This window comes from Cuculus canorus, chromosome 17 (assembly GCF_017976375.1).
Source record: "Cuculus canorus isolate bCucCan1 chromosome 17, bCucCan1.pri, whole genome shotgun sequence".
Lineage (NCBI taxonomy): Eukaryota > Metazoa > Chordata > Aves > Cuculiformes > Cuculidae > Cuculus > Cuculus canorus.
The window spans coordinates 8,657,997-8,683,283 of record NC_071417.1 but is presented as its reverse complement, the minus strand read 5'-3'; the positions used below and the strand labels follow the sequence as shown (position 1 = coordinate 8,683,283).

Genomic DNA, 25,287 nt, shown 5'->3' with positions numbered 1-25,287 from the left:
GTTTGTGGGTACGCAGCTTGGAGCAGATTATCGATGCCTGATGGGACGCAGCACCCCGCTGCAGGACTCTATTCTGCCCAAATTAATGCTGTGCTGAGGATACAAGCAAGAGATCAAAGAGCTGTCTGCAAATTAACCACTTGAGAGGAAAAAAGATTAATTTCAAAGTATGTGATTGTTTTATAGAGCAGAGGCTGACATAAGGGATTTTGGCCCAGAGAATGATAATTGCCACCAAATATTTTGCTTTTTTAACGTTTTATTTGACTCGGAATAGATCCACCCATCTTGTGCTCATCTAGTATTTTTTTTCAATATTTGTGGGAAGTGACTGGAAATTGTAAATCTGATAGTCATGTCCATTTGAATTTAAATGAGTTATAGCGGCTCCACCTGTAGACTGACAGGCATAACTAGAGTAAAATTAATCCAGTTGAGGATTGTTAATATTTGTCTTGTTAAAAAATGGGTCATCTTCTAGGTAAAGCACTTGAATTGCTGCTGTAGAAGCAACAGGCTGGGAAAAGGAGGGGGTTTATCCAATAACATACCCTGCGTCATGCGTAGTGCTGGGTGAAACAGCCACGAGAGTGGTGTTTTCCATGTTGTGTGGCGTTGGTCTGCCAGAACTGGTGCTGAAGTTAGATATTCAGTGTGGTCAGGCTGTTTCTGAGTGCCCTGGAAAATTCCCCCCCGCCCCTTTTGAGTCTATTCCAGTATCATCTAAACCCAAGTCTAATCTCAATCCTACTGTTCCCTCTATTTTGCCTTAAATATTTTTGGGTTACGGGGAACACGCCTATACGAGGATCAGCCACAAAAACTCCTCTGTATTCATGCATCCAAGAGAGACGTGTTGGGATCTGCTTCCGCTGGTGCACAAAAGGAAGCTTGTCAGTGAAGCTGGGGTTTGTCTTGGCAGTGCCAGTCAGCCCTGTTCCTGCAGACCCATGGCTTGGGACGATGATGCTTCTCCCTTTCTAAGGCACTTAAGTGTGATCTGTGCTGCTGCTGTTATTTTCAGCTCTTGGAAACGTGGTTGGTCAAAATTTGCTAGGTAGCACCTGCAGCTTTTTGTAACGTTTGTACTGTTCTGTGGTAATTCTGAGCTGACTCTGAGAAATGAAGCTTGGTGCAAGGCGTTGCTCTAGTGTCAGCACTCGGCATCGCTGCTGGTTGTGCCTTTTTGGAAGCTGCTCCTGCCTGCCTTGGCACATGAATGGGGAGAAGTCAGGTGGAGTTGTTGTGCGTTGTTAACACCAACTTGGTCAGTCTGTCCTACCATTTGTCTTTTCCGATGGTAACAGTGAGATATCGCAATCTTCTTTCGATAGGTACTGTCCTGGTGCAGCTTTGTGGCAAGCTTGATCCTTGAGACAAAGTTGCTATGACTTTGAGGAGCAGGCTTAGAAATTGTTTGTTTGTTCATGGAACAGAGTAGTCCGTTCCTGGAGATCATCTGGTCCACCCTCTCTGTCTGGAGCAGGGTGAGTTTGAAATGTGTTTCTCCCTTAATGCTGCGCTTCATTTCTAGAGTAGTCCTTGGGACAAGTATTTTGGGTGTGAATATTGACCAAGCTAAACTACGTGCTTCTGTTATCACTAACGGACATATTTGAGAGGTGGAATGGTGGACCGAATTGGGAAATTGCTGCTAGACAGTATTGGCTGTATTGAAAGAAAATGTGTTCTTAGCAGCAAAACTCAAAGGTGTTGAACACAGAGCTTTTTATGGCATTATTTTTAAGAAAAGAGCTTGTAAATAAGCTAGTGAAGACATCAAATGATACAACTGTAAGGGCTGAAGCAGGATGTGAACATTTGTAACAAGAATATATGGCAAATTTCTTCAGTTAGATGAAAGCTTAGAAGCAGCAGCAGCTGTTACAGCATGTTTGTTCCAAGTGTTTTGTCTGTAGGTGGCACGTGCTTTCTGTGAATGAGTCTTCTCTCATAGCTGTGCAGCTTCAGCATCTGTCCTTTAGGACAAGAACAGGTATAAAACTCATATGGTGCAAATCCTCTCCTTTTTTTGCAGAGGCAAAATGCTTAGACCTCAAATACAGCTGTTAGTCACTGCCCTGCCCTCGGCGTATGTGGGACTGGTGGTTACACAGCTCTTGGCCTTCTTGCGGCACTGGCCTGTACATGTGTCTCCACACCTCTACTTTATGGAATCAAGTGATGATGTTCTCCTCTCTGCCCGACAGGTCTGGCTCCGCTCTGCCTTGTCAGCAAACGGTGTCTTCCCCCAAGACATTTTCCCAGGGTCAGTTAGTAGCCGCTCTTTAATAACTGTTGGCAGTGGCTGTATGGTGGCCTGAGACGGCCGCCTTTGAACCTTCATGGTGAGAACAAATCCCGAGGATTAAAACAGGAGGAGAGCTGTCTTCCTGATGGGAACTGTGCAGCTTAGCTTTGTCCAGGTGTTCTGTGTTAGAGAAGTTGCACATACATATACACACACAGATATAATTCTTAATCTGTCACGATTCTTTTTGATTTTCTATCCCACATTCCATTTCCCCATTTCCTTTGTCCTCATGTTTAGGGGTTCAGGTTTTCTTCAGATGATTAAGCTGTTGAAGGGTTCTCCCAGCATGGTCCAAGCCAGCAGCCTTGGCTTTTCTTAGTCTTGATGAAACGACTTTGTTCTTTCCTCCGTACGGCAATGCCTTTAATCCCTTTTGCCAGCAATCAGGTGAATGTATAAAAAGCAGAGCGTTTATAAATTAACACTAGCGATTCCAAGTCAATCACGGAACAGTGTGAGCTGATTATACTTTCTGAAGATGGTTTACTGTGCCCGGTCACAAATGTGTTTTCCAGCACTGGAAATCCTGTTAGAATTTGAAGAGGAAGATCAGAGGATTATGGGCTTTGTCCTTCTTTGCAGTCCCTTCTGACACAAAAGCACCTGCCACATGTAAAGGCAAGCAGGAAATGTCTTCTCACATCTCGCTATTTCTGTGCTATGGTGACCTTCAGAAGCTTGGTTTATATGAAATGATCTGTTCCCTCAGATTCCTTCCTGGCTGCAGAGGGTGATGCCAGGTTTATTTCCGAAGGCTTTGCTTGCAGGCAGTACTTCTGTGAAGGCAGAAGTAGCAAGTAGGAGGATTTCTTTTTGATAAACCAAAGCCCACGGATGTGTTTCACCCGATACTTTGACTCGCATGCCACTCGGGGTCACTTTCTCAGGGGCAATGGGACTGTGGCACCTTCTGCAGTTCTCATTAGCTTTGGTTGTCCCTATCTTGGCTGGTGAGCTTTGCAAGGTTTTACCGCAAGGATTTTCGGGGGGGGAGGGGGGAGGGGTATTTTAACTTCAAATTCACTCCATGAGGTAGTTCCAGTATCAGCATCCATGTAATTTTAACCAGTGTTTTGGGAGGAAACTGTCCTAATAATACCATCCTGCTTTTAGAGCATCTGCAGCAGCTGGTAGCTCTGAAGATAGCAGCAAGTGTGGTGAGTGAAACGGAAAATCCATTGGTGATATCTGTGCCCTGCCAGCTCCGAGATTGGAGGCAATTGTCCTTTGTCTTCCCTCCCTGCCTGGAAGATGAGAAGTACACACAATCACAGTAAATATTTTCAGGTGTGGGTGGTCTCTAAGGTCTTTTTACTGTTGAAAGGTGGTAATGAACATGGTATTCTGTAGCGGAGTATCAAATGGAAGAATGCCAAAGGTTTTTTCCAGTCCTGTGTTTCTGTCTGTGTGCAGACAGCTGGCTCATCCATCTCCTTAGCCTCCCTCAGCTGCATCCATGGTGTGCCTGCGAAATGAGGGCATTGGCACTCAAAGTTCTAGCTTCTAGGGAAAATGCAGCCCTGCCTCACTTTGGTGGACTTCAGTTCAAAAGGGATGGGTGAAAGCACCATCTGCTTGAGGTCAGAGGGATCAGTAGCTCCTTGATGCATTTCTGAAACAATAATGAACCAAATTTCACCTCTTCTAAAGCAAGGTCGTGGAGACCAGACACTCGAGGGAGGTATAAATAAATTAGTGTGTGATTAATTCTATCATATTCATTATGTGCGGCGTAAGACTATGAAAAAGACACAGCCAGGGATTTAATCCTGTTCCTTTAGAATCTGTGAAAAACACTTATTCTAATAAAAAGTGATTTTAAATACAATTAAAAAATCAAGTTAAGCTTCCTGCAACAAGACCGTGTTGTTCCTACTGATTAACCGGGAGGAAGCTATATAATGAATATGAAAAGTTTTGAGAAGGAATTTGCCAGGTTGCAAATTAGTGTCCACCCGCTGTTGTGTGTCAAGAATGGAACCCTGTTAACCTTTGGGAGCTGCATATGGAACAGAGTTCTACCTGAAACAACTGAGCATTTTTCTCTAAGAGCCTTGGTTTGACTTTTTCCTTTTTTCAGTTCCATAGTCAATTTTTCTTGCTTGTAGCCAAACCTGATCATGAATATTTCATTTGGTATGCAACGTGATTGTTTCTGGAATGTTTTTTTTCGTGCTAAACTGCATATAACTGGAGGGGGGGGAAGTTGTTTGCAGGCATTGCTTGTGGGTGAAATGCTTTTACAAGGATGATGCCTAAAAAGAATATTAACAGGAGTTGAAGCTGACCACAGAAACAAATGTTTGATGACATAAGCAAGCAAAGTAGTGCTTTCTGAGGCCTGCTGGGAATACCACTCTTCTGCACAAACATACTCTTAGGCTTCAGCCAGTAATTCGTGTTATTCCTGCTGAAAGTCATCCTCTGCTGGCAGAAATCAAGGTTTTGCTTTTGTTCTCTTTTTTAACTGTCAAAAGAGTTGGGCTTTCTGAAAATACCCACCCACTAATGAGCCGGGTGGAATCCCTCATGCCGAATGCTAGCTGGAAATAAAAGGTGACTCACTCAGGAGGGTGAGAATGTGCAGCATCTGGTACCAAAAAATGGTGATTCACCAACATTTCAAAGCACTTTTCTGTGGTTAGGGTTTGTTCTAGCTAGGTCTCATGAGGCTTTCAAAACAAATTAGACCTTTTGTGAAACTTGGAAGAGGAAAGAGTTTACACTGAAACTGTCAATGAGAGGGTTGCGGAGGGTGGAATTATGGAAGAATGAGATGTAATGAGGTAGTTGTACAGGTCAGAGGAAATGCCTAACGTGCTCTTTCAGCCTGTGTGCTCTTGGTGGGTCTGTCTCTTGAGGAGAACACCCTGGTAATGATGTAGGAAGAGGAAAAAACCTTGCCAAGAGTCTGGTTTTAACAAAGTTTGTCTTGATAGAAAAGTCAAGAATGGTGGTAATTGCCCCCAAAACTCACAGTGCAGAAATTATTTGCAGTTTTCTCAGCTGAAAACCCTGAAAATCGGTAATTGGTAATAAATGTGATGGCCATGCAGAGGAAAGTATGGTCACAGCTGGTATTTAGAGGGATTTGTCTTTACTAGGAAGAATCATGGGTTCAGGGAGTGCAGGGGTAGGACAAGGGGGAATGGTTTTAAGCTGAAAGAAGGGAGATTGAGATGAGATTTTAGGAAGAAATGTTTTGCTGTGAGGGTGGGGAGGCTCTGGCCCAGGTTGCCCAGAGCAGTGGTGGCTGCCCCATCCCTGGAGGGGTTCAAGGCCAGGTTGGATGGGGTTTGGAGCTCCTGATCCAGTGGGAGGGGCTTCGAACTGGCTGGGCTTTGATGTCCCTTCTGACCCAAACCATTCCATGATTCTATGATCCTTCCTTTAAAACCCTTGGAAGCTAATGGTTTGGACAGGGAGAATGTTAGGCACTGTTTTGGTCAGTGCTGTGTGGTGGAAGCTGGGCTGCTTGAGAGGGAAGAGCAACAGGAAAAGCAGGCTGATAATGCAGAATCAAAGTGGGCATTTTTTAAAGGATGAGATTCTGAATCTGTTTTCTAGAGAACTTTTTCTCTCCGTTGAGAACGCAGATGTGCTGCTGAGCAGACATGGGCCAGCGACGTTACTGCTCGCTAGGAGTGACTGACTTTTGTAGATTAATCCTGTTTGGTTACTTTTTATACCTGACACACACACTTTTATGGGAACTCCACAGGGCTGACTGCTGCGGGAGAGGAAGATGATGTGTAACAAGTCATTCCCTTCAGACTGATCCTTGTCTCGCACATCGAAGGAAATTTGGAGGATGACTCCCTCCTCCCAGCTGCTGTCACAGTGCATCTCTATGTTGGTTATGGACAGTTGCATTTTCCTGTTGAATCCTATTTTCACATAAGTTATGTTCTCAATCAATTGATCGTCCTGGTACATCAAGAATATTGTCTTAGATTTACATTGTCCATTACACGGACATTCCAGCGTATTTATCATTGCATTGTTAGCTTGCTGTAAGTGTTATTGCCTGTGTGGAGCCAGTTCGAATTACTGAAGCTTCTTGCTTGTAGTGCTTTCTAATTTGTTATTCCTAACTCTCTTCTAACACGAGTTGGAATATTTTTTCAAATAATGGGTGTTAAAATACAAGGTGTAAAGTCTTAACTCTGTGACTGAGATGTCAGCACAATTAAAAGAACAGTTGGAAACGTTTCTGTTCCGCAGTGCGTGTCTAGACCTCAGTGAAGCTCTAACAAGTGATGATGGTTACGCAATTGTACTGGCAATAGCAATTAGATTTACAAGTGCTTGTAAATGCTGCTATTTATAGGTTGGGCGCTTTCTTTAACGAAATGCTAATCTTTTCCTGCAATGAGAGAAAATGTTAGAGTGGAGTATTTTGTCCTTGTGCTGAGACTGGACTGTAGCATCCAGAAGACCGGTCCTCTGTCCTTTTAAAAAATCCCTGGAGGCTTCAAACAGGAATGGAAAAGGAGTATTTAAAATTTTCTAATGCTCTGAATATTCATATGAAAGGTCTGTGGGGTTTTGCAGGTTACAATATATCTGTTCTGTGAGATTTCGAATACGTATTTCTAGTTCTCAACCTTTTAATTTTGTTATCGAGGAGCAGAACAAGCCCCTTGTCTATTGAACTCACTGTGAATCTGGGACAAGATATTTAAAATGCATTTTATTGTTTGTTCTTACTTTGTGAGTGAATTTGTCCAGGAGTAGCTTTAAAACTTAAAGCCACTATGACACTATTTTTGTTAACCTTTTCCTTTGAGGGACCCGGTTTGTCCTCTTCAATACAACTGATGGATCCCATTTCAGCAAATATCAGTACTAATAACGTGAATCAGGCTTACATCCAAGAATAGAAAAAAACCTTTTTCCCCCTGAATTAGTTTCATGATCCACTTAATTATAAAAGATTCTGAAGAGGGCGTCTTTTTTTTCCTCCATGTCAGCGAGTCTGATGCTCTTGACAGTATTCGCACACATGGTTAAGTTCTTTTTTTCATACGTGCGTAGTGAGTGATTGGATTAAATAAGAATTAGCAGGGCAGATCCTATCAGCAACTCTTGCAGTGTTGTAGGGAGCAGCAGAGGGGGTTTGCTTAGGATAATGGCCAGGAATTGCTGTAGGTGGATATTGATGTCTGAGCAGTGAGGAGGGGAAGGAGAAACAAAAAAGAAGAAAAAAAAACTTCAGGACTGAAATGTTTAAAACTGCGGGGATGCTTTTTTGCAGGAGGAATGAAATAAGTCTTGGTTGTCTTGTGTCTGTGTGGTTGTTGTACTTGTGTTCAGTGGCTCCTGTGGTTGCTATAATGGTGAAAACCTGCAGGACAGACAAATAATAGTCATCATCAAAGCTCTTGTTTGCAAAAGCTGCTGATACGTGGAGTTATACCAATTTCTTCCTCCATTTACACGCTAAAGGAATGATTTTTTTTTTTATACAGGTAGCAGATTTGCTGGTGAAGTTGTACCTAAAGAAGGAAAGCCTTGTGTTCATTTGGTACTTTTCTTAGTATCAACAGACACTGCTATTCCCTGTTGGAGCCAAGCTTTCTGCTTGTTTTCAATTTATTCAATTTAATAAACTGGATTTTGGGGTGGTTTGAGGCTTTTTTTTTTTTTACCATAGCAGAGAAATTTTCTCTGTGGAGTTGTTATCTTTCCATCTTTACAAAAGCCAGATGGGCTTGCTTATCTGCTGTGAGATTCAGAGACAGATTATAGATTATTTTGCTTTGTGTCTTTTAAAATGTTCTTGTTTAGGAGCGAGGAAGTTGGCAATAATCGTGTGATTTGTGGTGCAAAAATTATCTGCAGGCTGCAGCTCCTGTTGTCCTGATAGACTGTAAGGCATAATAATAACATAAATAATAGTTATGTGCCGCTGGTGGGTAAGGCAGGGCAGGCAAATTATAAATATTAAAGGCGTGTTTTGGACGAAGCCCTTCTCGTGTGATTTTTTGCAAAAATAACAGCGAAGTGAATAATCCACTTTCTTTTCTAATGAGCAATGTTAATAAGCTTTGTGAAGATGGATTGTTTAATTAAAAATCCAAACAATGCCTCAAGACATTGAGAATTTAAGACTGGGTTGGAGCCTAGAGTGATGTTTGCGTGTGCATCTCTGTAGCGCCCTGCAGTGGCTCAGCTAGCCGAAAAAAAACCCAATGGCAACTGGTTTGAAGCTGAAGAAGAAAGGCAAGAGGGGAAGGCCAAGCCATTCTTTTCATTAAAAGCAGGAAGAACTCCAAAAGCTGTTTCAGTGCTGTTTATTTGTGCACCCTGGAACAGCCGAGGGGAGTGGGACCGAAGCTTAGGGAGCACGAAGAGTGATAGTACCCAGAGAAGGTGATAGCGTGGCTCGGATGCTTGGCTGAGTGGAATGGGGATGTGTAAAGGCAGCGTGGGGCAGCGTGGTGGCCCTGGCAGCTCGTGCAGCTTGGCCAACTGTCCCTGAGCAGAGATGGGTCAGGGGAAGGGAATAACGTGTTGTAGGTGCTGGTGAGGGACTTAGTAAAACCGAACGATTACAGGAGTAACGCTAGCTATTAATAGCATCTAAAATTCTCATGCAATTTAGTTTGCTGTTGATTTATTTTTCTTAAATTGCCCCAATTTTGTACATCGCCAGCCTGGCAGGATAGTATTTTATTAGAGAAGCCCGTTTATCTAACCCAAGAAGTGCATTCAAAACCACGACACAATGTCTGCCGTATGCTATATGTGATATCGATAACATGACTCCTCTTCATCTGAAGTGTGTAGCTTTTTGAAGTCCTAGGAGCTTTATAATTTCCAAACCTGAGTGATAGTTTTATTCCTCGGTTATTTTGTTCTCCTCTTTTGAACGCTTGTCTGTTCTGGGCCACGTACGTAGAGTATCTGAGGAACAGAAATTTAAAGCCTGAAAACTGACTTTGCTTGTGTAGAAAACAGTGTCCTGTAAAGCTGAAGTGTAACAGCACTAAGGAACAAATATCAGAATGGGTAAATTGTGCTTTAGGAATGTTGGCTGGAGAAATGAGCTGTACAGTTAGCAAGGATTATATCCCACATTGTATACTTGCTGCCTTGCGTTCCGTTGAGGATCAAGTTTTATTCCATTTAAGAAGCTCTGTGCCCCTTCTTCTTTTCCAAAGGAAAAGAACTACAAAATGATACGAGTGAGCATATTCTCAAGTGCTGCGAGGCAGGTGCTGCTTTTCCACTTAATGTATTGCTTTGCAATGTTTCCTGTTAGCGTCACCCTGATTAGAGCAAGTGTTGATCTTCAACTTCTAGTCTATAAGTGCTCCTCACAAAACCTTTGCATCCTTGGAATGCAAGAGCTTTTATGTCAGATTTTGATGGCATTTAGAATAAGGAGTGGGAGAGGGAGGAAGAGTTCATGAAGATGTGTGAGATTGATTCTTATAAGCTGATTGGGTTAGTGACTATTTTGAAAGGAGAGGTCGTGGACCGGGAAGGAACTAGCATAGCGTGTAAGTAGTCAAGACAGAATTTCAAGTGGGTTGAAAGATGAAAGGGAAGGGGCAAGGTGAACAGAGTTCATTCGCCTGCCTGGGAGAGGAAAGCAGAAATGCAAAGACACAAAAATAAAGCTCTGCAGTTTTTGGTGTCAGAGGGTTGTTACTTTATTTGATGAGACTGAGGATGAAATAAAGCATTTTTCCAGACTGCACACGCAGGAAGGTGATGGTATGTGGTTTGTGGTTTTTAAATATTCACATGCAGGGGGTCCATATTCCACAGAGTCTATAAATAGGCGTATTTGTACAGTAAATACACACCCAAACAGGTCAGGTTAAAGGCGTTCAAGGACTGTCCCTTCAAAGGCTGCCCAGAATTAGATAAGAAGTTTGCTGTAAAAAATCGAGCCACAGAGTGCATGACTATGAAATACAGTATTTGTTAAAATACAGAATTTCTTAGAAATTGAAAGTATGACAGCTTTTAAAGGAAAAAAAAAAAATGCATCTAAGCTTGCATAGCCACCTGCATCTACAAAGTTTAAATATGCTTCTTATTAGGAATAATTCAGGTTACTTCTTCTTGCTGAAATTCCAAATGCTGATTTTTCCCTCTTCTCAGCAGTAAGAATATAATTAAAGCCAAAGCTAATCTCCTGTCTTTGTTGGCAGATGCCGGAAAAACTGCTTTGTCATGGTAAAAGTCATATTTTGATTGAAAATCAACTGTTTGAAGGTCAGCTTCTCAGGTAGCACTTCACATACTGCTGAAAGGAGATTCAGAATAGAAAGTAAATTGCAGTAATTGAGATTACAGTAATGCTGAGCTCTGTGTTTAACTAGCGATTGGCAACACTTGAATTTGCAAACTGTACTCATTGAAATGTGCTTTTAACTGTGTTCAAATTGGGTCTTTCTGTTATGCAGACCTATTATTGACCCTCCGCAGTTACACCTTTTAGGCTTTAGGGGGTAGCTTTTTGCTGATTCCTTAACTGTCTGAAAATTAAACTCTCTTTTGATTTGTGCCGTTTAAATCTTACGGGTTTACATTTCAAAATGGGAGCTGTTTTTTCTTCCTTAAGAAGTTGAGGATTTTTGTCTCCTGTGGCATTGCCTGTGTGGATCTGGATATGTGCCCTGCTTAAATCTAAATGCTCTTTGTTTATTTGCAGGACAGGTCTGATCAACATTGCTGCAGTGGCTGCTTTCCCCTGTTCTTAATGTGATCTTGGAGAACCAAGATCTTGTTTTCACTATGAGAAGTGAATCGGGTCATATAGACTGGTTGCAGCAGAAAATGCAGATTATGGTAAGTGTAGCAAACCTATTGGAGATTTGTAGAATATGCATTTATTATTTCCATCTATCTCTGTTATAAAAGGGGCTGATGTTTTTCACTGAGATGTCTGCTTCAAAAAGGAAGTTAATTCTTTTATTTTTAAGCATCTCAGTGCTTGAAATTTACTCAGCTAATGGGAACTTCTGGCTGTGCAGATGCTCTTATAGGTTTTGTGGCTTATTCTTTGGTTTTTAGGCCTCAGCAATGAATCATGTTTCTTGCTGGAGGAACAGTGCGTCTTTCATTATGTGATGCACTCTGTAAACAGCGTATCTGAAAGGCACCTTAATCTGAGTTTAGCTACCTTATGAATTTAAATTAGAATGATACTATTGGATGTTCATACATCAATACTTGCACTTCCTCTCTTTTTTTTGCAGATTCTTTTTCCTTGTTGGATTTTTTCAGTTCTGTTGAATGTGTAATTACAGCTATGGCAACAAGAGTGGAAATAAGTTCTACTTTGGCGTCTTTGACGACAGTCCCTGACTTAAATGAAATCAGAAGTGAGGATAAATCGCGCCGTATGTATGTAAGTGTGCTTTCAGATGCAAGTAACAAGACGAAGGAGGCTTCAGCATCTCTAACTCTTGAAGAAAAGAACAAGTTTGGGAGTACTTTGAGATCTGCAACGATGCCGTCACTAGGATCAAGGCCAAGACTTTTCCCAAAACCTTTTTCTAAAGACAAATCATCGGATACTTTTGCAAATGTAAAACCACCTATTCCAGCTTTCAGATCAAGTAGTCTTATTAGAAAGGCCACTGAAGAAACATCATCTGTTAAGGTGCCGAGTGGAAATGTTCCTCCGTTAGTAGATCAGAAAATAATTGGAAATGAAAGTAAGGCTGGCAGTGAAGTAGTCACCAATATGACTTTCTACACTGGTCCCAGTGCGAATACTGTCATTCTTTTTGAGGCAGCGGGTACAGAGCAGTCAAAGGTAAGCCTGGCCCAGGAAAAAAGGGCAGCTGAGGACCGCAGGGTGTTTAATGTTCTGCAAACAAAAGAGCTTCAGTGCAACGTGAAGCTGGAGAAACAGTCTCAGCCATCTGAGACATCCAGGAATCCTGAGGGATCCCTTCATAGGCAGGTATCGCTTTCCTCCAGTCTTAGACCAGTCTCTTGGAACCCCCTCAAAACTGGTGAAAAAAAGGATGCTTATGAAGGTCATCCAGGGGAGAAAACCAGTGATGATTCAAATAATATCAGCAATAAAGTTGATTTATCTGTTGATGTGCAGCAAAGGCCAAAGCATAGACCAGTATCTGCTATTTTTCTGGAATCATTACGAGATCAAAAGCATCGCGCTGGGGAAGCTTCTGAAGAAAAATCTCCTACAGAGAAATCCTGGGCTAGAAAACCACGGCCTTTGTCCATGGACCTGACAGCTAAGTTTGAACATAAAGATCTTTCGTCTTGCAAGAAGACTTGTTCATCTCAGGAAAGCAAGGAGAATGCATCGATAATTTCTTTTACTGACAGTGGCTGTCATGATCAGTCTGAAATGGGGCCAAAAACTGAAGAAACTGAAATTAATAAAGGCAGTTCTTCTAAAATAAATTTGAAGTGCAGCAGTCAGGACATTGGCATCCTAAATAATGGAAAACACGCATGGGAAACAAAACTTAAATCTAAAAGTGAACAAATTGAGACAAAACCAGAAGTGATGACGAACTTGCGTGGTTCTGAAAGAAGCCATGAAACCACTAGTGAAATCAGAACTGATAAGGAGGGGAAAAAAATGGATCAGAAGGAAACCTGCATGTCTCTAGCCTGCGAAAGCCCTGCAGCTTCCTCGGAAAAAGAGAACAATATCGTAAGAGGCAGTGTTAAAAAACACATTAATTTGTTTACTTCAGAAAATCATGTAACCGCAATGGATACAGAACCTCTCCAGTCAGCTGCTGAGAGGGAAAACAGATGCCTGAACATCCAGCAGAGGATCAAAGAACTGACAACAGAGAATACAGATGTTAAGCCAGGAAATGTACGCAGGTCACTTCAATCACGACCACTCTCTGCGGACTTAACAAAGATGTAGGTTGCAGAGAAATTGTATTTAATCCCCTTAGCTTCATCTAATTCAGTAAAACTTTGCTTTTCCAGTACCGTAAAATAACTACGTGGTTTGGTTCCACTAAATGTAATTAATTTATATACCATTACTCTTGAACCTCTTTCCCACCTTTTTGTACCCCTCAAAAAGACAATTGAATGAAATATACCCCGATAACAGCATCCAAAATCAAAGCTTTCATATTGTGGCCATTGTGTGTTACTTAAAATTTGATTCATTTTGAAATGGAGGTGAGCATTGCAGGCTTCAAGCTTCTATATTTGTGAGAAAGCAGAAGAATGGTTACCTTATCTTTGACCAGTGATGTAGAGTATCAGGATTTCAGCCAGACAGGAATGTTGTTTCGTTGTCATATTAAAGCCTAAAGATCTATGATGTCTGTTCTGCCTAAGCTGTGGCAGTGAGCAGCGATGTTACAGTAATACAAGGTCTGCTAATTGATGCAGATCAAAACCACCAAAAAAAAACCCCTGTTCCAGTAAAGACAGCAATCCTTTGGTCTAGATACAATTAAGCCACCAAATACAGTTAGTTACAACATGAAGTAGTGAAGTTTCTCCTTTAAGAAATATAAATTATTGGGTAATTTCTACCAGCCTGCTTTGGTAGGTAGTGTACCTGCTAAGGAACTGGAGTAGAAGTAGTGATGGAACTCTCTTGTCTTAGGTTTTCAAGTCCAACTTCGAGCAGTGAAGTGAAGCCTCCGAAATCTGCTGAAACTAGAAACGACTCTCTCAGTGAAATGCAAGAAAATCTAAAAGTAAGCAAATGGCATGAGCTGCTGTGATCTCCAGCTAGGTTTGCCTTTAGAAGACAGAGAGCGCTGTCCTGCCTCCCTTGTGTCTTTATCAATCAGTGCCTTTAAAATGGGCATTGAGAGCATTAACAGTGACATAATCCTAATAGGTTTGCTTGTGTAAGCCTATCTTTAGGACACGCTGATAAAGTATGGGAGTATCACATCTGTTGAGCTTTAAAAAAGTTAAATACGCGTGTTCTTAAATGCGTGCAGTGATATGGAGCGAAAAGTATTTTATGTACTATTTTAAGGGGATTTCTAATGCGTGAAAAACCAGAGTGAAATGCCAGTGGCTGTTGTGCTTTTTGCAGTGTTTATCCTTTACAGTCTCTAAGCATGGCATTAGCGTAGTGTATTTCTACATCCAAGTCACAACTCCTAATTAAATATGCGCTGTACGTTTCTCCTCAATAACATTTAACTTGGACACTGCAGTATTTTAGAGAAAGTTTTGGTTTGCTGTAAAAGCTGTTAGGCTCGTTTTGTTTTGAAGCAGCACTCTGTTGACAATTTTTAGTAGTGGAGATTTAATGTAATTTTAGAGGTACTTCTTGTGAGTTCTCATGGCTGTACTTTTTTTTTCCTCTCTAGGTTTAAGATAGGGATTTATAGTAAGGAAGCTGGCACCTAAATACAATGTTTCTGTAGTTGTGTTTCATTTTAAAGGATATCAGTTTGTTTTACAAAGAACACTTTCTGTTAGTGGTAAGTGGTGTTTTTAGAACCTGACAGTGAAGTAGGATTAAAAGAATTCCTTTGCTGTGCCTGGAAGAAGATAGACCAGGTTTAAAGGTCTTTCTTTGCAAATATCTGTAGTGTTAATTTTCTGATATTCCTCAGCTGTTTTTGAAAGAGATTCTTAAGTCAATTCCGGTGTTTTAAATTTTAAAACTTGAAAGGAAAAATGAAACTCTTGTAGGACTGGGAAGTGTTCTTTGATTCGGTTCATTATTTGCATGTGATGCTTTTCCAGTGAACATTATTAAAGATAACAGCTTCCCAGGTGCTGGTTGTACTTCCTGCAAGTAGATAATAGTAAGGAATTGGCAATAAATATTAATTCCTCCGCTCTTTTTACTTCAGCTTAGACTTAACATTATTCGTAGCTGAGCAGCTCCAGCTGTGATTTATTCAGATCTTCATGTTCTTGCAGTTCCTGACCATGTAACTGTCTAGTAAGTTGAACAGCTCTATTTAAAAAGACAGTTTTGATGAAGTATAGTGTATTTAGTGTCTCCTGAGAGAGCAGGCTTCCTCTGAAGGTGCCTATAACCTTACGATGCTTTTCTGTGCTTTGCTTTTGAACTTGAATTTCTGTATGGCTGGCAAAATCAACGTTCATGAATGTTTCTATGGTAGCTGGGGTCATGAACCTTCTGAAGTTTGTACTACTTTTGTGTGTGTTGCCTTCTGTGGAGTGTGGTGTGGGCATAAATTCACTGCAGATTAAAATGTCTTGTGAAATCTGAGCTCAAAAACTCAGGCATATCTTATATATCAACACTTCATACATTTTTTTTTTCCTTTCAAACTATGCAATAATTCTGTATTAATCAAGATTCGGGAGGTGGAGGTACGTGCTTGCTTAGATTAGCTTTGTCTCGGTGAATTCGGTGTTCAGGGAACAGGGATGTGTTTAACTTGGGCAGGCTGTGTGGTACAGAGTAGGCGCAAGTAAGTTTATTTTAAAACTTTGTTATACATCTTTAAATAAACTGTCTTACTGTTGGGTTTTCTTGTTCCAGAGTAAGGAGATCAAGCTTGCACATGGCACAGACTCCAGTGAAATACAAACTACTGGGAACCCATGGAAATCCCGGCAGATTGTAAAAATAACAAATAAACCCAATCAGGTAGAGCGGAATGGAAGCTTCCTTGGAGATGGTCGACATTTAGCTCAGCAAAGCGAAAACACAGTCTCGTTCACAAGCAGCTTGGAAAAAAAACTAAAGCCAACCCAACTTGTTGAAACGACCTACATTAAAACTGTCCGAGCTACCATGTTTGACCATAATGTCCAGAGGCATAATGTGGCTGCTGATCAGCCTGGAGCAGACTCTGCGCCGAGAGTGAATACTGAGCTTGAGGCAAAGCACGATGTGATGACTTTGGGGCACAACAGACGATCGTGGATGGGAGAAGCAGAGGAAACCACTGGTATAAAGAAAGAGTATCACAAGCAGTCAGATCCATCAAAACATAGAGATGTAGGAAAAACTTCTTTAAGTGAAGACAAGAAAATGACTCCAAGAATTCTCTTGGAAAAGTCTTTAGTAGAGAAAGGTGAAAAACCCACTCCTAAAACTGCAGAAGACTCTCTAATTTCCCAAAGAATAGAGCCGAGATACGAAATCTTTCAGACGTGTGGTGAAAGAGCTCTTAGTGAAGCCATTACAATGGCTCCTGAAAAGAAGGCCATGACACTCAGAACCAGAAAATCATCTGTGAAAGAGAGTAAAAGTGATGGGGATGTTTTACATGCTGGTCAGACAGCTAAGGCGAGTAGTAAAACTACCTACTTGAAAGAAGATAAGATTGTTTTAGAAGGTAGAGACACAAAAGCTTTTCCGAGCATGTCTGCATTTAGAGAATCTAATGTTTTTTTCTACAGTGAATGCACTTTACCTGAACAGAAAAAAGACGCTGATAAAACTGACACCGATCCGATATTGACAGCTGAGAAAACACCTTATTCTACAAACAAATCCAAGTGTTTGGGAGTGAATGAAAAAGTAAACAAACTACATTCTGAAATTAATACTGATAAGGGCGAAGTCTCTTCTGTGGATAAAGCAGAGAGGTCTAATATGATGAAATGCTCTTCTGAGAATAGGAGTTTCAGGGCAGGTGGGACAGACAGCTATGACTTCAGAACCAACTTGGATCATGAAGATGTTTTAACAGGTGTAGATAAACATGGGGTCCAGTCATCTTCAGTGCTTTCAAGCGGGCTATTTTGTAAATCTTCCAGTAGCAACCATCCCGACACAAAAGCACTACCTGTTAAAGAAGAATCACCGGTCTTTGGGTTAAGGAAAAGTCTAGACTTAATTTGCAAAGAACAAGGCTTTAGCTTAGCTAGCACAGCTAGTGAAAACAGTGAGAAAATCCGAGTAACAGATCCAGAAGAAAAGGTCAGGAGAACCAGAAGTAGTGTTTCTGACTTGAAGATTTCCGAGAGGTGGAGAAGGAGGACATTGCCTCAGGATTCTGTCAAGACAGAGGAAGTTGTCTGGCTCAGTCCTGAGAATATCAAAAGACTGAGTCGGACAGATTCATTGCAGTTGGATGAGGGTTGGCTTAAAAAGAGAAGCAAAAAAATCAAAGAAGGGGTGGAAGGGAGTGAGGCAACCCAAAGTGCTCTTGGCAGTCATGATGATTACTTGAAAAATCAGAGTTCTGCCTTGGAGCCGAAGGCAACTTATTTTGCAGTGACTTATCAGATTCCTGGTACCAAGCAAGAGAAAAGCTTTAGTTCCCCTGGCACAAGTGAAACCAATACAGTTTCTAGCTCAAGTGAGGGAGCAACAATTAATCTGGACCGTGTTTTTCCTGGGAGGTCCAAACCTTTATTGCAGCAGCCAAATAAAAATATGCTGAGTACCAGTTGTAGAGAAGACTTACGTGAATTGCATATTAGTGAGGATTGGGTCAAAGAAGAAGACAAAGGTGATATTTTTTCTAAAAACACTGCATTTGGTAATTTTCATACATCCAGGAAAGAAAACCACCAGCCTCATGAAAGAGGTCTGGATCATTCTAAAGAGAAAATTATAGATGTTGATACTTTACTCTTAAAACAGGATCTGGAAAATACAGCTCAAACTGATCTCAGATGTAGTAGAAGGCAAGTCTCCTCTTACCATGAACCCAGATCTCCCCTGCGTTTTGCACAGTTACGTACAAACAGTGAACTGGTTCCCCAGAAAAGCAGTGAGAAAAATTATGATTTATCGGGAAGGAAGGCTGAGGATGGGTACAGATCCCAGATTCTCGATATTGATGCGCTTATGGCAGAATATAAAGAAGAATCGGTGAAGGCCAGTAGCATACAAGACAAGCTCTCCGAAGATCACAGTTTATTTATTAGGGAGAAATCAAAGAGCAAAAGAAATGTGTCAGATAGGCCAACTTCCTACAGTTGGAAAGAATGGAAGGGAGCAGGTGACTATGCCATTAATAACAAACAAGGTGACCATGCAGAAGAGTACCACAGGCCAGAGAAATCAATTCTAAGTGAGAAGAGCAAAGAGAAGCTGGAATCCTGTGGCACTGAACCTGATAAACAAAAGCCTAAAGACAGGAAGCTCAGCCCTCCTCACTGGGGAAATCCTAGCAGCTTTTTTTCAGATACATTTGTAAATTCACCAGTGGACTTCACTAGGAAGAAAACATTCATTCTTGATGAAGATGAAGAAGTCAACTTAACTTCCAAAGGCCAAAGTCCACAGTTTGTCATTGACAAGGTACAGCCTATAAACACAGTTGGTACAGAGCAAAAGCTGGAGGTTAATTTTGCTTCCAGGTTGTCCATAAAGACGGATGAGGGCCTGTTACAGAAGACACTGGTGACAAAAGAGCAGTTCTTGGAGGTGTCTCCAGAAGGCGAGTGGAGCAAAAATGTAGCGAGGAGCTCTGTGACGACGAGCAAAGACAGTGCAAATAAGGACTCTTCCAATGTGAGAAGTAAAACTGGTTGGAAGACCTATACATCTGGTTTAGGAAGTGCACCCCCCGATTTAAAACGATCCTACTCGGAAAAGAGCCGCCAAGGAAAAGACAACCTGCTGCTTATGCAAGAAATAAGGGGAAGAAAGGATCTAAACCGATGCAGGCAAAGCTTCCCCTTGGAGAGCGTGGCTAGTGGGTGGAAACACAAGATGACATCTCCGTCAGAATCTTTCTTCCATGAGGATAAAAAGGTATTCCGAAATGGTATTCAAGCATTTTCTCTACTTCAAATTGAAGGTGGGGAGAAGCTTTTATTATGTCTCTGTCTTTTCTTCAGCTGTGACTGCAGCAAGTGAGTGGAGACATTATTTTCGGTAGAGTTAATTTCTTTTTGGGTTGTATTTTCTTGAGGCATTTGTGTTGCACTAGATGACTAGAGTTTTGTTTCAAGTGTATAAATATTTCTTGATGTTTCCATGGAGAGCTTGACAAGCTTTAAAAACATGTTCATATGATTTTATTAATGCTCTGAACCTTGGATGTTAATGTTTTAACTCTGCAATTTTCTAATTATTGGAAAAGGAATAGTTTGGGTTTATTTTATAAGTTGTCAATAGTGATCTTTGTGGAGTTTTTTGTTGGATTTTTCAGTTGTGGTGTTTTTTTTTTCGGAAGGAAGGAGTTTTTTTTATATTTTCCTGGGTTCAGAGCCCTTAATTCTTTGTGAGATCACTGCCAATACCGACTGTGAAGTGCAGGTGATTCACTTAACACAGTGATGTGTTAACACACTAATACAGAGCCCATGAGGTGCCAATGGGTATAATGCTATCGATTTTGCATTTTCCGCTTTGAACTTTCTTTGCTTTCATTCAAAGGGGCATTTTACACACGTGTGTCTGTGTGTATTAGTAACAATACATACCTTTATTTTAACAGGCTTCTAGGACAGAGTGGACCAAGCAGAGTTCAGACAAAACAGAAGGAACAAACTTCTCTCTGGTTTCTACTCAGAGGAGCCGCCACAGTTTTTATAAGGACAGAAGGACGGATAATGGGATGGTACGTTGTTTTGGAGGAGGTTCTTGGGGGAGGGCTAAGGGAGAGGGAAGGGAGGTGCAGCCTGGATTACTTCATTCAACACTGTTTTCCTCTTCCTGAATAGCTGTGAAAGAAAGTATGTGTCTTCCAAGGAGTGGGAATTTAACTGGCAGAGAATACTTCTCCAGGTCATAACCTGGAAAACGATGGATCTAATTTTCTTTCACACAGTGAAGAATAAGAGCTGACTTGTTTAGGTAGTCTAATTTGTCTCTAATGTGCATCCTTTTGGAGTAAATTCCCACTTAAAGCTGTTGGGTGATGTTCTCCTAAGTTGCAGAAGGATTTCTTGACTTTATCGTGCAGATAAATTTGGTGTTGGGAAATCGCATCCCATGTCCAGATATTCTGAAATACAAAGCAAAGATCTGGATCTTCCAAAAGTTACACGGTAAATGAAATATCTCATATTTATGTGGAAAATAAAGGATTTGAAAGCCACATCGGCAGCACAGAACTCTACAATTTTGAGAGACATTACTGCTGCCAGTGGGATCCTTCCTTACAGGAAGGACTTGTTTTGAATGTCTGCAAATGCCTATTTTTTAACCTTGTGGATGGAAAACAGATTTGACACACTGGAATAATATGGTAGTCACTGCAAAGTGAACGCTTTTGTAACTTTATACATACATATTTGCAGGTTTTCAACACTGTAATGTCCCATGTCTTTTCAAAACACCTCACCTTGTATGAAGAGAGAGTGACTGCAAGATGTCACCACACTGTCCCAAGGTCAAATCCCGTCTGTCCTCAGTCTGCGAGCACACTCCTGTGGTGACTGAGTTGTACTGCCCTCTGCAGAGGTCCTGGGTTTATGATTACTCACACTGCTATTTACAGCCCTTTAACAGAGAACAGTCAAAAAGATTAAAAAAACAAGGAACTGAACAAGTTCTTTTTTCTCTTCTAGTGAGGAAAAAGAGAACCCACAAACTTACAGGGATTTTGTTAACAAGGTTCTGAATAGGCAGTCTTGGAAACAGGCTTGGATTGTTCCAGTTCTAGTCTTCAAACTTGATGGAAGGTATCCAAGGGCTGGTGTCTGCTTGTCTTTCCTATTCTTAACCCAGACTTCAAGTTGAATGTTCATCTTAAACTGGCAATTGTCATTCAATTATCAGTCGCTTCAACGTTATATGCCATCAGCTTGTAGTGCAAATATGTAAAGATGGCATTGACAAGGTGGAAATAGGTGAGAAGTGCTGTCAGAAATAGTGCTAGGATAATGGAACGATTCAGGTGGCGTGCTTGGATAAATCTGTTATTCCCCAGCTTGGTTGTTAACCATGAGGTTACTCTGAATAAACCTTTGACTTCATCGAGTGTAGCCTGAGAAGGGGAAGGAAGGCCATCAGCCCCACTAAATGCATGTACAGCATCCACTGGAATTCGGTAGGATTGGAGTGCTTTACTCCTTTGTAGTGCTTTGAAAGGCATAATTGCGGTATATTTGTTATTCTGCAGTCCTGTGGTAGCCAGAAGGGCGTTCTGGCCTTTGTGCGTAGGAACTGAGTGAACAGGTGCAGCGCAGTGATTTTTTACGTGCGTTTGGGAGGTGGAAATCTCGCCATACTTTCATGGTTGCCAAAGCCCCACATAGATATCACGGAAGATTGTGTAAAATTAAACCATTTCTTCTGGCCCCAAGGTCAGTACCTTTATTTTCCTTTGGAGAACATACAGAGGTTTGCTGTCGTTGTTCTTATCTGTATGATTCAATACTTCCCTCTGGTGGAGAGATGCATTGTAGTTGTGTTTGAGTTTGAGATGAGAGGTCAACATAGAGCAGCAGGAGAATTGCCTTGAAGTGACAGATTTCCTCTGAACTGGAGTGCCGGCTGTGTTTTGCTTAGTGCACCTTTGAAAGAGGATTAGAAGGAAACAAAACTGCTGTTGTTTCTTTAGAGCAGTTTCTAATCTGTCTGTTTAGTTGTGATTACTTGTTTTTTTTTTTTTCTTGTGCAGAATGACAAGTAATACCCTACAGTACATCTTGCTGGTCACTCAAGATACCGTTTTCTTCCCAATGAGACTGTAGTGCTTGAAGTGACAACTTGCTGCTTTTCTTATAGAATAAGAGAGTCATTTGCATTCACACTCACTGCTAGAGGACTGTAATGAACCGTCCTGTGTTCTTTGATACTTAACAAACCAACTTAAATTAATATGCGTGTGTTGCGTTATTTCCCATCTCCTCATGATAACAAACCACTACTTGAATCGTATTTTCCAGGACAGCTTGTGTAATTGGATGTTTCAACATTCTCTTGGCTGCTTTTTGTTGAGATGTTCAGGAAGTGACTTACGCAGCAGGAGTCCACTAGGCTGTTGTGTCCTTGAGGTTAGGATTGGAGATCAAATTCTGCTTCCTAGGATGCAGGAGTGATAAAAATACAGCTGAACAGCAAGGCGAATTCTTTGAATTTATGATTTATGTGAATATTTTGGCCTTTCTGTTTTGGCGGGGTTAGAAAGATTGTAAGCTTTGTTAGTATTTCTTAACAAGCAAATGGCTGTGTTATAAATATTACTGCTAATTGTAGCTTAGTGCTTAAATGCTCTATTCCAACATAAATTCCCCCCCCTTTCACCTTTTGATGTAGCTGTTTCTGCTAGAAAGGAAACTATTTCCACCTAGTAAGGCACTAAGGAAAAGAATAGAATTTATGTGAATAAATAATACTCTTGTTTGTATCTCTAGACCTAACAGTGTGGAGAACGCAAAGCTTTTCTCTGCCCATTGAAAAATATTTCCTCCTTCACGAAGCCAAGTACATTATGTTGCGCTTTAGCTCCGTGTGCATCACAGTAGAGGCATAAAAGAATAACATTGTTCTTATGTTTGCTATGGACGAGTGGCATTTTAATTCATAGAACTGACTGCAACTCTCTCGCTCTCTCGCAGGCAGAGAGCACGTCTGCGTGGCTCCATGCCTTGGACTGTTGTAGAAGTCTCTTCTTTAGATCTTGGCTGCACTTTGAGGGACTGTGAGCCTCTGTTGTGACTCTGTGTAAAATAAGAATGCTCTCTGTGCAGCCTGTTGAAAGGTACGGGGCTGCTCCGCACTCTGTGCTCCCTTATGGCACTGGAGCTGCACCGCTTGAGTTCCAGAAGACATTTTCAAGTCATGTCTTTCATAACTCATAATGATTTCGTCACAGCTGACACAGGTCCGTAATTCTCTGATGCTCAGTCACAAACCTCAACTCCTGATTAAGTCATCAAGACTGATAGGAGTTGTATGAATAAAATACTGAAGAATGTGCCATGTGGCTCATTGACTCAGTGTAAGTGACTGCATTTGTTGCGTTGGGCTGGAGGGACTGCGCTTTCGTCTGGAACCAGAGCAATTTGAGTGCAGCTATGGTTTAGAACTAAAACTGCTGCTCTGTTTGGTTAAAACGGAACACTCTGGTACCAAACCCACGTAGGCATGAATTACTTTGCAGCCTCTGGTTAACTTTATTTATTTATTTGATGTTTAACTTCTGTTCTTTTCCTTTGGTGAGGAAAATCTAGTATCCATAGTAGTATCCACAAAAAGATACGCTTACTTGAGACTCTGATGTGTGGGTGGAGAAGGATTTGTTTAAGGGAATCATTAGCTGGCTCTTAAAAATATTTTGCAAATGAACTGTGACGGAGAGAAGATAAATATTTTATCAATATGTGCAGATGAATTTATAGTTTGGCTTGTCATCCCTCACCAGTTGTTTCCAGTTCTGGCTGTGACGGGTCTCTCACCTGCCCATGAAAAGCGAGTCTTCTCATCTTCAGATTCTGTAAAGGCTCACTTCTTCCCAGATGGGAACTGATGTACTCGGAAATCCTCGTGTGCCAATTGTTCTGTGAGCCTAAAAACTGAATCAGCCTGGAAGAAAATCAAAAGTGTTTGTCTGCTGCGCAAGTTCTTACAGGTGGTGATTAGAAGAGTGGGAGGTATTTCTTCTTAAACACACAGAACCAAAATTTCAAGGAAAGGAGACTGGAATCCTGGAAGCTGTTCTGTGTCCCCTCCGTGTTGGCATCCCCTGGGACAGGTGAGAGCCTGCACAGTGCTGGGAGGGGAAAGATGCTCAGGCTCCTCCTTGGGCTGGCTCTTGTCCCTTGTCTTTCCTTTTTGCATCCAAACAAAGGCCATAGCTCGGAAGAGTAGGAACAGATAGAAATGTTATGATTTCCTAAATCACTCTTCACAAAACACCTATCACTGTTTGGTCACATCTAACTCTGCTTCCTCTTTCTAAGAGCCAGGAGGAGGATGACCCAGTGTTGGTTAATAACTCGGTTGGCCCAGGCTTTCTTCCTTTTTTGGTAATATTGCTTTGCTGGTAACATTCCAGGGGGTTAGAAAAAAGCCACTTTGCTGTGTCTATTTCTTCCTGTTCAAAAAAGCCATTTTTATACTAAAAGCAGGAGCTTTTCTTTCGTGTGTGGTTTTTTCCTCATTTTCTTGTACATTACTGAAAAATAAGGTCAGCCAGCAACCCCGACAACTGTGCTGGCGGTGAGAGTGTTTCATAACTCAGCCTGAAAACAGAGTGGGTTTAGAAGCTTCTCTTTCCTTCCAGATGAAGAGCTTTTTAGTGCAAAACCCAAAGTACTATTATTAATTCTAGGCTAACACATTATGGATTACCGAGATGGGAGAAGTCAGAGCAGTTAGATGCTAAATAACAAGTGGTTAAGTCACATGGTGCCCGTAGCTCAGCTACTGCTTAGAAGTAGCCACAGCATCTGTTAAAGGCACAGAGCTCAGCGTGGTGACGTGGGGCCGGATAAACAGACACCGTACATTATTCATGTTGCTTTTAATTGCTGCGGTCTGCTTTTAACTTTGGCTTTGGAGGCGGGGAGGAGTGGAAAGGCAGACTCTTAACGAGGATGATTCTGCCTTAACTTTATGCTTTGGAAGATGGAGTATTATTACTGTCCACGTTTGCTGAAGTTTCTGCAATATTTGTGGGTAAGTGCACTCTTTAGTGAAACTGCCCTTACAGAGTTGGATGTTTTTAACTGTTCTCAGGAATCTTGAGAATATAGTGATGGCTTTGCTTTGCAGTTTCTGGTTGTTCTGAATAGTAACGTTAAACTTGGGATTTATTTTGGGTGAGAAGGTCTATTTTATCTTTAATACTAGCTTAAAATCAGGAGCTGCAGCCTGCTTAAATGTGCCTCAAATAACTCTCTTATTAATTGGAACTGCTTCTTTGTTTACAACCGCGATGGTTAGACACAGTTTGCATAATGCATGTTAGAAATACTCATTTAAAAGCTATCTTTGACTCTGCAGACGCCTGCTAGCAGAAGTGCCCCTTCCCTCGCTGCTTGCTAGTGCTGTTCCTTGCTATTTCAGTGAAATGCCTAGTGCCAATGGCTTTACAAACTTGTATTTTTCCAGTTCCTTGCTTCTTTTTGATTTGACTGTGTTAGCAGGTTTTGCTTATCTTGGTGAGCACTTCCTCATCAAACAATCCTTA

The 25,287-nt window shown here is 41.3% G+C and overlaps 1 protein-coding gene across 3 annotated transcripts in view; it reads left to right on the top strand.

The window, feature by feature from the left end:
- Positions 1–25,287, top strand: part of KIAA1671 (KIAA1671 ortholog) — a 79,890-nt gene that overhangs the window by 11,897 nt on the left and 42,706 nt on the right. For 2 of the 3 annotated variants that reach the window (XM_054082081.1, XM_054082082.1), the window contains 5 exons: positions 10,986–11,122; positions 11,533–13,192; positions 13,899–13,992; positions 15,777–18,953; positions 19,642–19,764. In XM_054082081.1, coding sequence (XP_053938056.1) covers positions 11,586–13,192; positions 13,899–13,992; positions 15,777–18,953; positions 19,642–19,764 — 5,001 coding nt within the window. In that variant the 5' untranslated portion in view covers positions 10,986–11,122; positions 11,533–11,585. Of the gene's footprint in view, positions 1–10,985; positions 11,123–11,532; positions 13,193–13,898; positions 13,993–15,776; positions 18,954–19,641; positions 19,765–24,559; positions 24,774–25,287 lie in introns of those variants that run through there. The other variant, XM_009560475.2, reaches the window with a different exon arrangement.